The sequence below is a fragment of the Lagopus muta genome, chromosome 15 (genome assembly GCF_023343835.1).
Source record: "Lagopus muta isolate bLagMut1 chromosome 15, bLagMut1 primary, whole genome shotgun sequence".
Taxonomy (NCBI): Eukaryota; Metazoa; Chordata; class Aves; order Galliformes; family Phasianidae; genus Lagopus; species Lagopus muta.
In genome coordinates, this window is record NC_064447.1 from 8,641,744 (window position 1) to 8,660,298 (window position 18,555).

Here is an 18,555-nt window from a genome sequence, read left to right on the forward strand (position 1 = left end):
ATAAGCAGTTCCACCCATGCACAGAGCACAGGCCCCTCCACCGTCCATCCAATCCTGCTGCTACCAGGGGCAGCCCCACACCGAGGGGTGCAGCTCCACGTGGCTGTGCACTGCTGTGCTCAGCACCATCCCTGCACCTGCACCACTGCCAGCACAATGAACACAGCCCTTCCCAGCCAGCCCAAAGACAGCTTTACAGCCATTGGTTTTATTAAAGTAAAGCAATGAAGGAGAGAAAACCATACATATGAACCCAAAGAGAATCATTAAAATATTTAAGCTTGCCTAAAATTTCTTTTGGCTGCTACAAAGCATTCCATATAAATGAGATAAGGCCTATCAATGGTAAGTGCAGAGCTTGGCTTTGATGGTACTCCTGCAGTGTGTCCCCTTCCATCCCACTCTCAGCTGTTGCCACCCGTGCAACACCACCTGAGCTGTGCAGGGCACCCTGCCATGCATCCCTGCACCCACACTGCAGGAAAGCCACAAACTTCCCCAACGCTGCCTAGTGCAGCAATCTCCTGGGTGTCCCTGTGTGAGAAACAACGCTTCTGGGAGCAAAGGGCTGCACAGAACAGTGGGTGCTTGGGGACGAGGAGCACACAGGTACCCGCAGCAGCCACGTGGGGCCCCCAAATACTGCTGCAGACACCTAGCTGTGTGTGCTAGGAGGGCTCTGGGTCCTTCCAACCAGACTGTGTTTCTGAGCCCTCTCCATGCACTGCCTTCCAATGCTACCAACACCAAGCATGCCAGCCCTTCCCAGCTCATCATCCCACAGCCCACTTGCTGTGGGGCCAGGCTGTGGCCCCAGCACCCCCCAGCACCACGGTGCTGGCTCTGCCCTGCTGATGGGTCTTGGGCTCAGCCTCAGAGATCGGCAGCTGCCTGGGGGCGGCTTTCCATGCCTGATGCAGTAATAAATATTTGGAAGGATTTGTTGTTTCACATAAACAGTAGCAGCATATTGCACAGGCTCAGCTGAAGAGCTGCTCCTTGCTGCCAGGCTCCCAGAGCCTGCTCAACCTCAGCACCTGGATTGCTGCTGGTGATGCCAGGCTTAGCCCAGGATGCACATCCTGCCTGGTTCGCAAGGGACCCTGCACACAGCTTTCCAAGCCAGAAGCAGCACGGTCCCTCAGCAACATGCTGCACAGCACACAGGCTATTTATCTTGGAACCAATGCAGGCTGAAGCTACAGAAAAGGAAACAGGTTCAGCCTAGGACAGCAGATTCATTTGCCAGCCACCCCCAGGGAAGCACTTCTCTGCCCTTCAGACTCCAGAGCATGAAACACACACCCACCAAAAGGTGTTTCCCAAAAAAATTTGTCTGTTCCACACTCTGCCAGGATTTTAATTCACTGCAAATGCAGTGTTCTCAAGCACAGTGTACGTAGATGGCAGAGGCCGTTCCTCATTGCACATTCTTCTGCTACATCACCACTCCTCTCAGCACCTCCACGATCTTCCTCCTCTGTCACCACTAAGCAGTGCTGCTCAGCAGCAGCCCAACATCATCCCCACCAACCTCCGCAACATCCATAATAATTAGGTTAGAATTCTATTTCATTACAGCATTGTTCTGGATGGCAAAGGCTGAACCCAGAATATCCCTCTGGCTGATGGGATCGTTTCTCCTGCAGCATCTCCAGGTAGGTGGCTGCCACCAAGGGGATGGGGCTGCAGGGCTCCAGCTTTGCCTGCGCATTGCCCAGCCACACCACTGCCATGGAGTCAGAAAACAGGAGCCAGCTCCCAGAAGCAAAGTAGTACAAGTTCTCAGAACTAGAGATGAATCCCTCTTTCAGTGTTATTCCTCTGAAGTTGTAATAGCCGCTCAAGTGTGCCAAGTTCAAGAAGCAGCCAAATTATTTCCAGTTTGGCTGATGTATCTGAGGAACAATTCTTGTGAAGCTGCTCGTTCCATTATCAGAGTAGAGTTTGGCCTACATAGGATCCCGCTGCTCCTTGCACAAGCTGCTGACGGTCCCTCCTGGGAGCAAGAAACATTCTGGACAATGCATGTTAAAACCCCTACCTAATGTAAAGGAACAGCCAGCACTGTGATCACCATCTTCACTTTCACCCAACCTTAGATCTAGCAATGAATCATTTCATCTTATTCATAATGCTGTGTCCCACCACGCAGCACAGAGGCCCTGTCCCAGTGACATCCCAGAGCCTTTCCATCCCCTGCACCCCCTGGGCACTAGGGCTGGGTGCTGCCACGAGATCCTGCAGAGGGTGGTGTATTATATGACTCCATAAGGTGCAGCACTCAAAGAGTGCCCCACCTCAGCTTAGGTATTGGAAACAATTTCCTCTCCGAAAGAGCAGTTGGGCACTGGCACTGCTGCCTAGAGAGGTGGTGGGGCCACCATCCCTGGAGGTGTTCCAGAGCTGTGGAGATGTGGCACTGAGGGATGCAGCCAGTGGGCACAGTGGGATGGGATGGGGTTGGGCTCGAGGGTCTTGGAGGTCTCCTCCAACCTTAATGGTTCTGCGATTCTGTACTTGTCACCTGCGTGCTACAAAGACAGCACTCCCACCTCTGGTGGTTCTAAAGAAAACCATCCCAAATACTGATTGATGCAAGATTGGAAGCCAAAGCATTCTCTATGGCAACCCAAAAGGTCTCAATTATCCATGCAGGTGGCATTGAGAGCAGCCCTGAGGTACAGGGCTGGTAAACTCAGCTATTGATAGGAGGTATTGAAGAAGAATTCTCATTCAACCCTTGAGAGTTCAGGCAGCTCTTTCATTAGTGAAAGATATTCTTGAGCTCCCTGCACAATCGGAAAGACCATTATATGCACAACTTAAACCCATCTGAGTGTCTTAACCGGTGGGGAGCAGGGAGGAAAAGAAAGAATTAAATCCGCATTCAAACACAAGAAAGCCCGTTCCCGTAGCAACAGCAGCATTTGCGGAGGGCTCTCAGACACAGAGGTATTTGGCACGTGGATTTCTGCCCATCTCTATCACTCACAGGACGTGGCAAGGAGAGGTGCAGGCAGGGCATGCCCACATTGCTCTACGCTTCGGGGTGGCTGAGAAGCAGGGCAGGGTTCCAAGAGAAAGCCCCATAGATAACCATGTGCTGAGCTCCCCTGATAGAAGCACCCATCCCGCAGCAGCACTGTGCACCCACTCCCTGTCCTCGTGGCATTGCACCAACTCAAGGTGACCACTGAGCACAAGCACGTCTTCTCTTGCACATCACCATGCAGAGGCTACATGGCAGCCTCAGAGCATTACTGTGGGGAATGAAGGGTCTTGTAGGGTACTGCCAGACTGCAGGGAGAGGCTCTGTGCAGCCCCAGCCTGGAGGAAACCACCCACACACTATCAATACGTACAAGAAAACCTCTTGCATGTTTTACTGCCTGTCTCCAGCAGTGAGTCTGCAGCGAGGAAGACTTTAAGCAAGAAATAAAAGAAAAAAAAAATACTCGAAAGAGCAAGCAGGAGGGAAAGCTACCATGTTGCTGTGGGCTGCACCAAAACTTCCTCTCCACGGCAGCGCGGCGACCCAACTGCCCTCATGGGGTCCCCCAGGAGCCACTGCTCAGCTCACGCACAGAAGCTCCACAAAACCAACTTCACGCCTGGTGCAGAGCAGCTTCACACCCAGTGCCTGGGGCTGCACCAGAGCATCACGAGGAGGGCACAGCCCCAGGGGAGAACTGCAGACCTTAGCAGTTGAGGGGAAAGGCACAGGTGAAGGAGGGGAAGCAGCAAAGACCAGCAGAGCTCAGCTGTTATGGGGCTGCAGCTCCTGAGTGCTGCAGGGCTGTACGTTCTGCACCTGCTCAGCACCACCAGCAGCAGGATGGGGGATCAAGGCTGTGCATGGAGCATGGCAGCATCTGAGCAGCATCCTCTGCTGGGACTAGGGGCAGATATGCTGCTCTCATGTCCAAGGGAGGATAGATCAAGCAGAAGCAGAGCAAAACACAGGAGTGCACGCTGGGTAACAGCAGCATCCGTCTGCAGCAGCAGCATCCGTCTGCAGCCTTCACACCGAAGAGCAGAGCACAGCTCCAGCCAGGAACCCTGTGCTATGGCATGGCTCTGAGGGCCTCTGCCAAGGGAGAAATCCTGGCTGCTTAGCAAAGGACAACACCCACAGAGGTCCAAAGACTGAGCGTATGCCAGCTGCTCCATCTCACAGCAAGACTTCCAGGAGCAGAGTGCCTGGGGGTGATTTGGCTCCATGTGGCACAGCCCCTCGGTACCAGGATGAGCGGAACTCACTGCCACCCCAAGCACTGCTCATGTTCACAATGGTTAGTGAGAACCTTTGGGCTTCAAAAATAACTTGGGGAAGTGATACTACAGATTGTATCCAGACACACACTGCACTCGCTGTTCTCCCATGACAAGAGCAAAGGGACAGTGCCAGTCTGTGCTGGAGGGCTGCCGGAGCTCTCTCCTGCACCGCTGTGCACATCCTGGAGCAGAAGCTGCTGTCCATGAGTCCCCTCCACACTGCCTCAAGCACAGCCTGGTCTCAGCTTCCCCAAAAACACTCCCTGAAAGTGGACCCACACACTACAGGAACAAACTGCACCGTAGCTGTGCAATGCCATCTTCCCTCAGTTTATTTTCTGTTCTTCTGCCTTTATATGAAGTCATGCGTTTGAGTTATCAGAGAGCTGGAAGTGAGTCAGCACAGCAAACCACAGCCTAAGAATGTAACTAATTAAAACTATTCACTCAAGCCAGCATGCTCCAAAATACTCAAGACCCTAAACAAAGCCAAACACATCAGTTGGGATGCAGCAAGAAGCCCCAGTCTGCAGCTCCTGCCCTCTGCAGCAGGTTGTTGTAGGAAGCAGTCTCACTTCAATACAATGCTCAGGGCTTTGCTATGGGGGACCATGATCCTCAATGGAGATGAATATTGTGAGCTTTGCTCCAGCCTGTTAGGCTGCAGAACCCACACAATGTGTGGGGATGGCATCTGTTGCCCAAATCCAGGGGTCAGAACAAGGCTTGTTACTCCCCAAACCCACCAGATATGGGGCAGGGCAACACAGAGAATCAGCAGCTTTTCACTGCTTGTATGAATAAAAAAGCATTTAGTTAAAAAACCCTCTACAGCAGAGAAAGCTTTCTTTACACAATGCAGACGAAGTACGAGAGCAGGAAGAGCAATGGACAGGGCTGCCTGCAGCAGTGCGGGACAGTGGCAGCCCCCAGCACAGCCCTGCAGGGCAGATGCTATCTGACCCCAACGCACATGATGATGGGGAGCAATGCAGAATGCTGACTTGTGATAACGGAATTTTAACGGCAAAGAAACATCACAGACAGATGCTGAGTGCTCCCACATCATTCATCTCCCTCCCAATCAAGGGATGAAGCGAAAGATCCAAGGCCCTATAATGAATCTATTATTTAAGCATACAGTAAGACCTGGCTTATGGTAATAAACTCTGACATTAGCTGACTAACCATCCAGCAATGAGCACTGCAAAAATCATGTCAGACGATTAAACAGGACTTCTAAAAATAGCCCACCGACCTGCCGCCACCACCAGCCCCAGCTTTCCCTGCAGGGGGGCTGCTGAAGTGGTGTCAAACCTCAAAGTATTTCAGCTTGCAACTGAAGCACGGCAGTTTCTGCAAGCGACCCACCCCTACCTCAATCCAGATTGCTCAAATCTTCACAGAAAGAGATCTCACCACGTGGCAGGCCAGAAACAGAGAGATAGATATTGATTGCAATAACGGCAGAAGCACCAGGAAAGGCTGCAACAAGAACAGCTGGAGCCTGCACGTGAGATGCGCTCACCCAAGGGGAGAGCTGCAAGAGGACGAGGATCTGGAAACTTCTGGGGTTGGGCTGTCAGTGTTCCTCATCGACTCCTGCAGCACCAGCGGTGCCTGGTGCATCCTGAGCTGGGCTGCAGGACAGCTGCACTCCACGCACATTGCACTGCTGTCAGGATGCTGAGAGTCAGGATCACCTCTGGGAGCCTCACGCAATGGGTGCCATTGCTTCGGGTTTTGCAACTTGCAACTGTGTTGCTTCAGGCAGGAGGCAGTGCGCAGGGCTGTGGGCTTGCACCAAAAGGAAAGTGAGCTCTGAGCCTGGTGCTATGTGGGTGCTGCTGGACTGTGAGGGCTGATGGAGCACCACATGCATCATGGATGGGATCATGCTGAATTAGAGCAGGCAGACAAGTGCACTGTGCTGCAGATGGGCACCATAGTCTAGAATAGCAGAAGTCCAGGCTCTGGGCAGGACTCAGAACACAGTGATACAGCACAGTGGGAGGTGACACGGGCCAGCTAAGCTGTGCAGCCAGGGGATGTGCTAAAGAACCCTCCTAGTACCCACTGCAAGGCAGCACACTCCATCGATGCTGCAAGGAGGAGGCAGAAAGGTACGCCTTGCCTGAGGTGAGGGACAGCAGTGAACAGCTGAGGACTGCCAGCACTATGGCGAACAATATAGCACCCAGAGACCTCACAGGGGACAGCAGCAGCACCCTGTGCTCCTCCCTCGTCTCTTAAAGGCGAGCAGGGCAACATCACATCCATCATCTCCCTCTGAAGTCACCAATATGACAACAGTAGGACATCATGTGACAGCACAGCTGAGATCTGTGCCTCAGAAATGGGACACTGCAGGGGTACCAGGCAGACAGCACCAGGCTCAAGTCCACACCTGAGCTATTGGGGATGCCAGGCACGAGGCTCCCCAACAGAACTGCTCCCCTCTGTGCAATGGGTTGGCATCTCCCATATAGCAAGTCTGGACAGCAAATAAAACCCAAACAGGACAAGAGCTGAATGTGCAATGACCCAATCAATGGGAACAGCTGCCTCAGCTGGCAACAGTCTGCACAAGGCTATTGCAGACCCCACAGTCTCTGCAGCAATGGGAAGCAAGAGGCACATTCTTTATCAGCATCCATCGGCCCTCACGTAGAAAAAGCGCATCAAAACCAACAGGAGGGCACTGCAGACACCTCCTTCACTATAACCTAGCAGCTATGCATCAGCTGCCTCAGCACAGATGTACACATGACCTCTGCTGCCCTGCAGGACCACATCCCTACTCCAGAAGCTTTATGAACCATTTGGGATAAAAAGCAACAGCATGATCCAGCACTCCTGGAAGGTTCCCTGAGTCCTGTGCTAAACAGGTGGGCAGTAGCAGCTGGGCAAGAGCATGAGCCATCCCAATAGCCAGGTCATGGACCCGAGAGTGACTGCCTCATGGCACTGCTCCATGGGTACAGCCCCACAGCATGCTCACTCACTGTCACTCCTAAAGGCAAAAGCTTTAGCGCCCCATACAAGTCAGCAGTGAGCTGACAGCTATTATTTTAGGAGTCTCCATCTGGACCCATTGCAGCATCTTGCAGCTCTAATTTAGGGCACAGAAGGACGCAGGAATGGCTGCGCCTCCATCCCAGCCCCATGGAGCACGGCGGGGCTGCGGCATACACGTGGCTGAGGGAGGGTGGAAAGCAATGACAGCACGTGTCCCCTGAGTGCCCTTGGGGAATTCGCTGCTTTACAGGTGGTGGGAAATGCATTTCGTGCAAAGAAAGGAGCACCTCGGGGAGATGCCTTCAGCCACTGCAGTGGGAGAAAGTGCCTCATGCTGTGAGGCCATGCAGCATGCACAGTTGCATCTCAGAGGTACACAGCACAAGAGAAAAGCAAAGGATGTGGGACTCTTGCCCCATCAGAACAGCTGGACCAGCAACTCCAAGCACACTGTACCCAACAGCCTAGAGCAGTTTTACCCCCATACGAGAGTACGGCTGCATCCCATGCCCACAGCACTTCCCCTGGCACAAGGAGGAATGCAGAACTCCCCTGTGCCTCGCACCCCTCTTCTTCCCCCTTGGGAAATTACCAGCCCAACCATGTTATTTTGAACCTCTCTAAGCACTGACAGAACACTGCTTGCTCACATGATTTTCCTCTGGCATTTTCAAGAAGTACTCTTGTTTCACTCTGACATGGTGGAAGGGAAATTGCAGCTGAGCGGTGAGGAGGGAGGAACTTGCAACAGAGCTTCTGGGGTGATGGGTGCAAGAGTGGGACGGGCAGTGAGCCCCCACCAGCCCTGGGAACTGCTCTGTGGGTGGGCAGCAGCCCCTCTCCCTCCCCCTTTGGGAATAGGAAGCACTTTCCAACCCCTCCAGCTGGGCCCAGGGAAAGGGGAAGATCTGGAGTTACAGAATTGCGAACTTATGGGGGATTACCGAGAGGAACCCTGCAACCCAAAGGACACCAAAGAGCTGACAAAATACTAGAGTTGGCACAGAAGGGGTGGGCAGGAACTGACCAGGTCCTGACTGCTCTGCAGCAAGAGACAGAGGCAGGGACAGCACGCAGGTTTGTGCCACCCTCAGCCAGGAACACGGTACCAGCATATGGTTACACAGCTCCTTTTTCTGGCTCTACAGAGAAGCATCTAACGGCAATTCATAAGCAACTGCTGGATTCAGTATTCCTTTACAAGAATCACAGCCTTATAATTTCTGCAATTAGAAAGGGAGTTCTTCTTCAGTGATCTAAAATAGAAGTTTTTGTCACAAATTACTGGCTTTCACTCCCCTCATACCTGAGCTTAAACTGAAACTTAAATGGAAATTTACAGGAGAAGCAGAAAGTGAGTCAGTCTGCCCTTCGCAATAGTCATTTATTTTCATCCTCCTGGACTCAGATAATAGTAACAGCAGAGATAATCGCCTTCTGCAGAATTCCCTGCGAGATGGGGAGTGGGCTCTGCACGTGCTGTGCAACAGTGCTGCCCCAGGACCCAGCAGGAAGGGCACTGCTGTGCTGTGCTGCTCACACCAGGCCCTTCCAGCAGGCACTGCTCACACTGCTGTTACTCCACATGTCCTACCCACACAGCAGCTCAGCAAGGAGGCTGAGGCAGATCCCAAAGGTCCCCTCCTGGAGCCATCAGCTCACGGCCACAAGCTCCTCTCTTTGTGCTGTCAGCGCTCCACGAGCAGATGGCACAGCAGGAACAGGCTCACAGAGCGCATCTCAAGGTGCTTTGCTGTCACCCAGCAGCAGAGTTGATTCAGAACTACACTGCAAAGCCCCCCCTGCCCTGATACATGCCTGCAAACGTTCAGGTCAATAGGGGACTGCTGGTAGGGAAAGAAATGCTTTTAGGTATATAATAAGAGAGAATTTAATTCTGTTCCAAGGTTGGGAGAAGCAAGCCATTTATCATGCAGCTTCTGATGACAGCACTTGTCCACAGCCTGGATGAGAGCTCTTCCCTTACAGCAGAGAGAGAATGGCAAAACAAAGGAATTCAGACTGAATTGTTGAGCACTGAGACGCATATTCCGATAGTTTCAGGGAAGGAAGAAATTTGAACTGCAGAGTTCGAAGTTACTTTAGCAAAGATTCTCTGTAAGGGTTTGGTACCCAACAAAAATGCAAATCTCCATCATGGTTTCCTGAGCAAATGAGCTATTGTTACGTTTTTTTTCCAGTCCAGCAGCATCCTCCTCCGAAGATCTAATAGCAACCCTACTGAGTAGCTGCTAATTACAGCCTCTCCTCCTGCCAAAAGCTCAGTCCCAGAGCCTCCAAATGACCCAAGGAGAGAGAGACTTCATCCATCCCAGAAGGCACCAGGTCAACGGTTCTGCCATAACCTCTACCACAGCCACACAGCTGCCCACGCTGTGCCCGCTGCAGGCTGCTGTCCTGGCACACACCCCGCTGCCCTCAGCCACAAAGCATGAGGACAGGCTCAAGGACAACTCTCCCACCAGCATCCTGCTTCTGCAGGCTCTGTACTGCAGCACCTGGCTCTGCTTCCACCACGCAGCCGTCTGTAAAATGGAATGCCCCTGCACCAGGAGGGGATGGCATCAAGGAGGTCACACAGTGACAGGAAGGGACACAGTGCTGGGATCTGGGCAGCTCGAAGGATGGCTGCTGGGCCAAGGGATGACAGCGTCTGAGGCAGGGAGAGCCCCAGCAGAAGCACTGCGCTCGGCTCCTCGCTGCCATGAAGGTCACTTTGTCTCATCCGGGAGAGCTGCACGCTGCTGCCACAGCCCTACAAGCCTCATTTCCAGGAGCCTTTGGCCCTGAGGCACTTCTCCATCAAAAACAGATGAAGAAGATACATTTGAAAGTTAATGGGCTGAGCTATTGGAGCTGGCCCTTGGTTGCACAATCACACGGGTGAGTTCGGCTGTATGGCTGCTGCCCTGGGCAGGTGGGGGTGCAGGGGGCTCTGCTCCAGCCTCCAGCTCTCCTTGCACAAAGACAGCTCCCATCCCTACAACTGAGCTGGATCTTAGCACTCCCTGCTGCAACACCAGCTGCTGCACAGAGAACTCTGAGCTCCAACCTGCCCCCAATCTGCTGTTCCACCAGGCTCATCAGGCACTGCCTGAGCAGAGCAGCCAATCTTTCCTCTGAGGGCACGCTCTTGGACAAGGAGCTGAAAGGTAGCAAGGAAGCACTAGCCCTGCAGCAAAGCTAACCTCCATTACGATGTGGCAGAGGTTGCATCACAGCACAAATGGCTTCAAGAGCTCGTATCAGCTATAAACCACAGCTCAAAGGGTTCATTCAAGCCATGCATGAACATCCCATAGGGAGAGGTGACAGCATACCAACAGCACTGACAGCACTGGAGCTGCAGGCATGCAGCGCATGGCACTGCATCACCTCACACAGCTGGGCAGGATACATCCAGGGCTCAGCCCCCTGCTTCACCTCCTGGACCATTCCCCTCTGCTCGGCTGCCCCAAGGCAGCACTGAGTTACAGAGCATTTCCAAGTATTCTTGAACTAAGCAAGAGCATTTAGCTTAAGAAATGCAAAGGATGAATAAAACCTAAAAACAAATTACTCAGCCTCTTTGGGGAGGCACAATATTAACCATCTTGACAAAGTCCCATCATTTTGCTTACGAGGCAATGCTGGAGGCCCCAGCCAAGCAGCACACTACGATGGAACGAGCTGTGAATCAGCCTCTCCCCAAACCACGGCGCCGATAAAGGCAGCAGAGCTGGAGACGCGGTAAATAATGACTTTGCACTGCGTCAGGAGCTAATCCACTCAGTGATGCAAATTTCATCCGTGGGCCACTTCCCCCTCACTCCGGCTTCTCACTGATCTTCCAGAACAGCCTTCGGATGACTCCTGCCTTCGCGGCGATGTCACTAAGTTGCGCTGAGCCATTCACCAGCGCCAGGACGACTTTCCCACCTCTTCACAGCCGCACGCTCTCATTCTTCGGCTATAATTAGAAAGCATGAAAACGCTTTGTTCATGCGCCGAGGGTGGCAGCCCGGCGATGTGCTGGCTGCTCGTTGTTCTCTCTGAAGGTGAAGCGATTCCTGCATGGCAACGGAGGGACCGATGGGCACAGAAACCGAGGCATCACGGTGTGATGAGGACAACTGAAGCTCAAAAGCTCAAACATAATATGACTCCCAGCCATCCTGAGCAGCCAGTAGTTGCCATTGCCTAAAAGCCCATCTTGCTCAGAAGACCCTTTGCAGAGCCCCCTGGTTTTGACTTTACCTTCCCAGCCATCCCCCCAAAAGTAATCCATTTTTTCCACCCGCTTGGAGAGAGAAAGAGTTTATTCCTCTGAGGAATCAGCACCTCCAGACAAAAAGGAAAGTTTGCAGGTAGACTGCATCTCTGAAAAAAATAAAAAAAAATAAAAAAAAATCCCCAAACCTACTGCAGGATTTAATGGGAGCTGCATTGCAATGCACCTGAGGGCAGTGAGCCCCAGACCTGCAGGTGCTGTGATGTGTCACTGCTGGGCTCTTCAGCTAGCACTGCCTGCACAGCCAGGGTCAGCAGAAAGCACATTTAAGAAGATATATAAGCCTGGCACAAAAGCCAGACCAAATATGGAAGCAAACTGAGCTAAGGAGATGCAGCACCAATGTATCTGATGCCAAGTGCAGCAGGAAGGCTTGGGCCACACTCACTCATCCTGTGCCACAGACATTAAATTCCGGAAGCAAGAGGTTAATGGTTTACAGGTGCTCATCTCAAAGCAAGAAGACTCAGTAGAGTTCTGGAAGCACAGGAGCAGTGCAGAAAGCAGCCCAGACTCTCGAAAGCCCTGGGCAGGGCTGCAGCTAGGCTCCAGGTCAGCATCACCCAGACAGAGCCATGTGGTTAATGCCCACACACTGCCCATTGGCTGCAAGCATCCCGACTGGGCTGCACATGCCTGCAGATCCATGTGAGGGGCAGCTCAGCTCAAGTGTGCCCAGCGGCAAGAGAAAGCATCATGTCCTCATTAGCAGCAATTATCAGCATCAAACAGGAGAGCAGCAATTGCTGCACCCCACGCCTGCCCAACCTTGGGCAGCTTCCAGGAGAGAGGCACTCGGTAAGCAACGAGAGGAGCTAACTGCCTTCCAGGAACCACTTCCCAGGAAGAGGAGCACCAAATTGCAGCTGAAGCGGCTGCAGGAACGGCCCCAAGGCAGTGTGCACTGCAGACCCACGTGCAGCCAGCAGCCACCCACCCCACAGCACCCCCACACCGAGAGGCTGAGCACGGGGAGCTGCAGGAAGACAGCTGCCACTGCTCTGCACACACGTTTCCCTCAGAGGGAAGCGGGATCAGCTGTCGGAAGCAATGGGGAGAGCAGAGTCACTGCACTGACCCCATCCACACCATTCGTGCTTCCTCTTGCAGCAACAAACAGCCATGTAATCCTCAGAAGGAAAAAGACAGCTGCTGGTGAGTTGGTGGTTTAATTGCACAGAATTCAGGTGGCCAACCCAGAACACATCGAGCTTATTTTACTTTCCGATGGAGAACAAGGTTGAGAAATGCTTGCAGACCAGAGGAGAGTCCAGCAGCACTAACTCAGAGCAGCCACAGTTCCTGGAGCCCCCAAAGCAGCTGCACATCACCTCCATGAATTGCTCAGCAGCATGCAGCCCTGGGGCCTCCTTCCTTCCCGTGCCCCCACCCCTCTTTCCCAGGGCTCTGTGGATGAGATGATGACACAGTGTGAGCTGAACAAGGCGCTGCTCATTTTGTTTCCTGTGGCACCACTTGCAACAGATCTGCCCTGCCCTCACCTCCCTCCTGCTGCAGGCAGCATGCCGAAGGCCATCAAACAGCAGTGAAGGATTTTGGCACTGGCAACACAGTGACAGCAGAACACGGCAATGGGAGCCCAAGGCTGCACGCACCAGGACAGCTGTATGCAGAGCCCTGCTGCCGTGGGTGCATTCGTTGCCCTTGTCACTGTTTGTTCCCAGCACTCTGCCTTCCATTGCAGCTCTTGAAGAAAACAAGAAACGCGCTGCCCAGAAAGCCCACGGCCACTCCTCTCCCGCAGGGAGCTCATTACTCACCTTTTCTAAATGGTTCTAATTGATGGACTTTTAGAATAATGATTCACAGAACCACGCTGGAGGAATTAATTGCGCAGCACCACACACCCCCTCTGCTCTGTGCTGCCCTTCAGCCCGCACCATGCAGCGATGGGAGCAGCCCACAGCTGGGCTCCAGCAGGTCCAGAGCCCTGCTGATGGCGATGCACAGGGCTAATCCCCTGCACAGCTACTTTCTGCAGATAAAACACACCCAAACACTCCTCCTGGATGAAATCCCATCCCATCCCTACCCTCACAGGCATCCCTCCTTGTTGCCACGCACGTTTGAGGCAGAGCAGAAGACGGTACTCCAACATTTCCCTTCTGATTGTGCACTTCTAAATTACGTGTTGCAGGCAATTCTACCCCGAACTAAATAACGGGCACAGTCAGAAGTTTATTTCTTAGTCATGGCGCTCACGCAACTTCTTTGCTGACGAATCCAAAGGGGGGCTGGACAACACTGATGAGTGTATCCAGCTTGATATTTTGGTCTACTCAAATGTCTTCAGAGGAGCAAGAGCCCTGCTTGCTGGCTGGGAGGGCAGCAGCCCTGCTTAAATGGCTGGTGGGACTCCTCAAGCTTGAGCTTCACCCCTGCACTCACAGAACCCACACTGAACTTGAAGAGGAGGGATGTAAGAGGAGCTGTACCTCCTGCCTTATGCCAAAAATTCAACATACATGGTCTTGTTCTGCTTTGCGGCCCTGGCGATTTCCTCTCAGGGGTCCATCTGCAGAGATGGAGGCCCAGCAAAAACCTGCAGCTCGCTCCCCAGGAGGTGTCCCCAGGACAGGGACCCACGCACAGCTACACACGGCCACATGCTCAGCACCACCTCCAGGCACCCCACGAGCCCACGAGGCTGGAACAATTCACAGGATTGCGTGCAAACAAGCCAGCAGGCACACGGCAGAGCTGATGCCATCTGCTGCGGGTCTCCTGAGGGACTGCCCAGGCACTGAATTCCCCCGGGAGACTCAATTGCTTGAGCAGCACCATCACAGAGACTCAAATCCTTCATCGGAGCCCTGGGACCAACAGCTCTGCTTGCTGCAAACCTACGGAGCATGGAACCATGGGGCTGGCTCAGAGCCCCCTGCATGGCCCCAGTCAGCAGAGACACCCCAGGAAGGAAGCTGACCACTTTGTCATCAAACTTTTAAGATCACTGTAGGATGACGGTTACCTTGGGAGATAAAGAAAAATCTACCATGCTAATTGCAAAAGGGGAAGGTGGAGAGAAACCACATCCACTGAGCAACAAAAGTGAACCCTTCAGCGCTGTAAGGAGACACTGACAGGGCTGAAGGTATCAGTGATCCCTGCTGAACCTGATAGCCATGGGCCAGGCTCTGCAAGAGGCCTCTGCCAGCCCAGATTTCCTGCCCAAATAACTCCAAAAAGCAGCTGAGGAAGGAGGTATCCAGCACAGGAAAGAGCAGGATTAGGGAATCCAGCTCCATTCAGGCTGTAACGCTCATCTTAGAAGGAGCTCTGGTCACACAGCCCCAGTGTGAAGGCACACACACCTCCTGTTTTCCCTGCCAGCTCAGTTTGATGCAGCCCTGCAGCAGCACCGACCACCTGACACAGCATGGGGGTCCGGCCCCACTTCCCTCCCACCCCATTGCCCGCAGCCACAGAGCACTCCCTGCATCACAGACCACACTGCCATGTGCTGAAAATTGTACTACCACCAAGAGACACACGGAAACCCTCCAAAATTATGTTTCCAATTTCTGCTGCATTATATAATTAGCACCATTTGTGTCGCAAAAGTAATTGCAGTAACATTTTTAATTAGTCTATTTGAACACTAACATTTCTCCACTGTGCATAATATGTTGACACGAAATTACTGGGTTTGAGGCAACTCTGAATGATTGGAGTTTGTTTTGCTTTTGTTTCTCCCTTGCTACACGCAGTCAATAGCAGCGCACCGCCGATGAGATGAAGCCAGCCCTGAGCTACGCTGGGTTTCACTGCAGTGGGTTTCACTTCCGTCTGGAGGGCAGCGAGGTGTGGGAGGAAGGGGGGTTGTGACAGCTGAGAAATACATGAGAAACACTCTGGGAGGAGGGGAGCCCTGCCTGACACCCTCAGCCACTCAGGCTTTGTAGTGAGTGTTGTTCCAGGAGAGCAACAAGTGAGAGCATTGGTGTTGGAGGGCTGGGAGAAGAAGCTGTGGAAGAAGGATGTGCGTATGGGACCAAGTCTGGAAAGATTAAATTTGAAGGATATGTTTGCTTACTGTGTCAATTCTAGGGGAAGGAAGCGAACAATGCACCCAGAAAACTCACTACAGGAGATCCAAGCACTCACTACTGAATGGTGCCCTTTTTTTTCCCCCCTTCTCCTCTTCAGGAACCAAGATCCTTCTTTCCAAGATCCTTCCTATTTTGTACACGTGAAAGCAGTCTAACAGATGCAGGTTATTTTTGCTTGTAACTGAGAATCACATTACATGACTCCTCACCTCCCCATGAGCACCGCTTCCCAGGCTCTGGGTCAGGCACAGCCCAGCAGCACAGCATTAACTGCAGCTGAGCAGACCCTGCTGGCAGCACAGGTGCCCTCCTAATACCTCCAGCACACCCAGCACCCCAACCTACAGAGCCTGAGAGCTGCTGGCCAACAGGAAAAAGGTGCCCCAAGGATGCTGAACAGGAATATTAACAGAAAAGGAAATGCTAACAGAGGTAGCGGCTCCCAGGAGAAGGAGACCTAGAGCTCCATTCTTGATAGCTTCCAGAAGTGTTCCCTTCAGATGTATGCAAGGATAAGAAGATTAGCAAGCAGTTAGGTGGCATTTGCAGTATCCATTAGTATTTCAAGCTACAATGAGTCAGTTTCTGCAAACTTCCTGCCAAAAGTCACAAGTAATGAGCTAATTAACAATCTAATTATTGCAAATGCCCTAGAAAGAAATCAGGGCACAGGTGAAAACCTACTTAAGCATGGCAATAAGAAACAGCTTAGAAACAAGACAGGCATGTGCCTTAGCTATGTTTCCAGCCATCCCTGCTAACAGTAGGATACAACAGTCGGGCAATTATTAAAGTTGAATTAAAGCTGTTCTCATGTCTGTCATACCAGAATAACCTGGAAAGCAGTTTCTATGACAGAAGGACGTTACAGACCAGTCACACACTTTTGGCAGCATCACCGAGCACAGCACTGCAGTGGGAATCCTATGGTGTGATCACAGCCCTGCAGCTTCCAGGAGGGCACAGGAGCTCTGTTTTGCCCCACAGCCAAACACGGACAGTTGGTGGCCAACAGCTGTGCATCAGCACCTCTGAGGCTGCCCTTATGGGTCCTATTTACTGCCCTTACACTAGAAAGAGATTTGATATCAGAAACCTTAAGAGTTAAGCCTCAAAGCAAGCGCACAATGACAGGTTTCAGCAACAGTTCTCAACAGCTGAAAGATGCTTGAAAAGGTTCAAATGAGCTGACATTGAATACTACAGGAAGAACGGAGCAAACGACCATGAATTACACAGGAGAAAAGAACAAGCCCTGCCCCCCCTCCTCAGATGAGCCCCCTGCCCCTCAGCCTTCTTTAGGGCACAGCAGATTTCAGAGCTGCTGTGTTTGTACAAATATGCCAACCAGAACACTGCACACACCATAAGGAAAGGCAGAATTGAGGGCTAAGTAAGACTAGGAAGACCCACAGAAGTATAAGATGCACAGAACTCCTTCACATAGCACTGCTTCATTGCCTGTGTGTGGAACCTCGGGTAGAGGGGAGCCCTATCCTGAGGAGCAGCAGCAGGACAGGTTGCAACATTCCTCTGCCCCAAGTGCCAACATTTGGGAGTCTGAGACAGACAGCAGCTTTGGTGGGTTGCCCAGGTCACCCAGGAGCATGAGGCACAAGCAAGGTGTGCCACAATGAGCTGTTCCTGTGCTACTGAGTTAAACAGCGGTTTTATTCCTTATCTTGGCATTCAGTCTCCTGCCAAGACAGAGCTTTACCCAAATCCTCACTAGAGCAAGTGCCAGCAATTACAAGGCTGAGCCATGAGTCCAGGGCTGTAACCCCACACAGGTGGGACCTGCGTCCCCTCCTCCACTCCTTTGCTGGAGATCTTGCAGCCTCACAAGAGCCAAGCAAAAGAGGGTTACCACAGCTCGGTGTGCAAGGGCAGCCCAGAGAGCCCCTCCTGACCCCCAGCACTATCAGAACCAAGAACTCCACCTGTAGTAACCCAGCAGCTCTCACGGCACATTTTGCTGTAACGCCTCATTTTTCCCCAGCAACACAACAGAGCCATTGAAGTTCCTCAGCCTGCACAGCCATGGCCCCGCGCTGCTGGCCCAGCCGCCCGCCTGCCATTACCAAACCTCTACACATTAAATGTATTAAAAACCATCAAACTCTACCTTTTTTTTTTGTTTGTTTAAGGGGGATGGGGGGGGGGGGGGGGGGGGGGGGGAGTTGTGAGAGGCAGGGAGGAAGGGAGTGCCTATGCAGCCTTCTGCTCATTTTGGGGTGCCAAAACCCTCCCCACGAGCGACCCTAACGCACCGACCGTCTGCTCCAGATGGGGGTATGAAATGACGAAGCTGCTTCTCAGCCCTCTCCCTGCCCCTGTGCCCCGCGGCCCCGATGCGCGACACTCACCTTGACACTGGAAGCCCTGCTTGCCGAAACCCCTGCGGGGAGAGAGAGAGAAAGAGAGAGAGAGAGAGAAAGGCTGAGCACCGGCACCGGGAGGTAGAGGGGACGGGGGCAGGGTGAGGGGACCAGGAGGGGGGAAAAGCGGGGTCCGGATGTGGCTGAGGGGGGTTCGGGCTGCAGATGCGGATCAGGGTGGGGATTTGACGGGAATCGGGAGGGGGGATGGGGTGGGGGAAGGTACGGAGCGGACGCTCACCAGATGAAGTCGGTACAGTGGCTGCAGAAGGTGGGCTGCTTGAAGAAGCGCGCCGTGAACTTGTGGTTCTTCACCTCGTGCACGTTCTTCTGCCGCAGGGCTCCCTTGCGGGCGAAGCGCACCGGGCCCTCCTCTCCCTCGGGGCCCGGCGCCGCCGGCGGCTCGGCCATGCTGCGCTGCGGGCGCCGGGCTGGGCTGGGCTCGGCTCCACCCGGCTCGGCTCAGCTGCGGGGCTCGGCGGCGCTCAGCACCTCTGGCTGCAGCTGTGGCGGGAGG

The 18,555-nt window shown here is 53.1% G+C and overlaps 1 protein-coding gene across 3 annotated transcripts in view; it reads right to left on the reverse strand.

Moving 5' to 3' along the window:
• The window catches only part of PRKCB (protein kinase C beta), a 75,292-nt gene extending 56,737 nt beyond the window's left edge, over nucleotides 1–18,555 (reverse strand). For 2 of the 3 annotated variants that reach the window (XR_007379970.1, XM_048961340.1), the window contains exons 1-2: nucleotides 18,280–18,554; nucleotides 18,027–18,058 (exon numbers count right to left, since the gene is read on the reverse strand). Coding sequence is in view for 2 of the 3 variants with exons in the window: in XM_048961340.1 (XP_048817297.1) it covers nucleotides 18,027–18,058; nucleotides 18,280–18,449 (202 nt within the window). In the remaining variant the exon portion in view is untranslated. Of the gene's footprint in view, nucleotides 1–18,026; nucleotides 18,059–18,279 lie in introns of all 3 variants that reach the window. The other variant, XM_048961341.1, reaches the window with a different exon arrangement.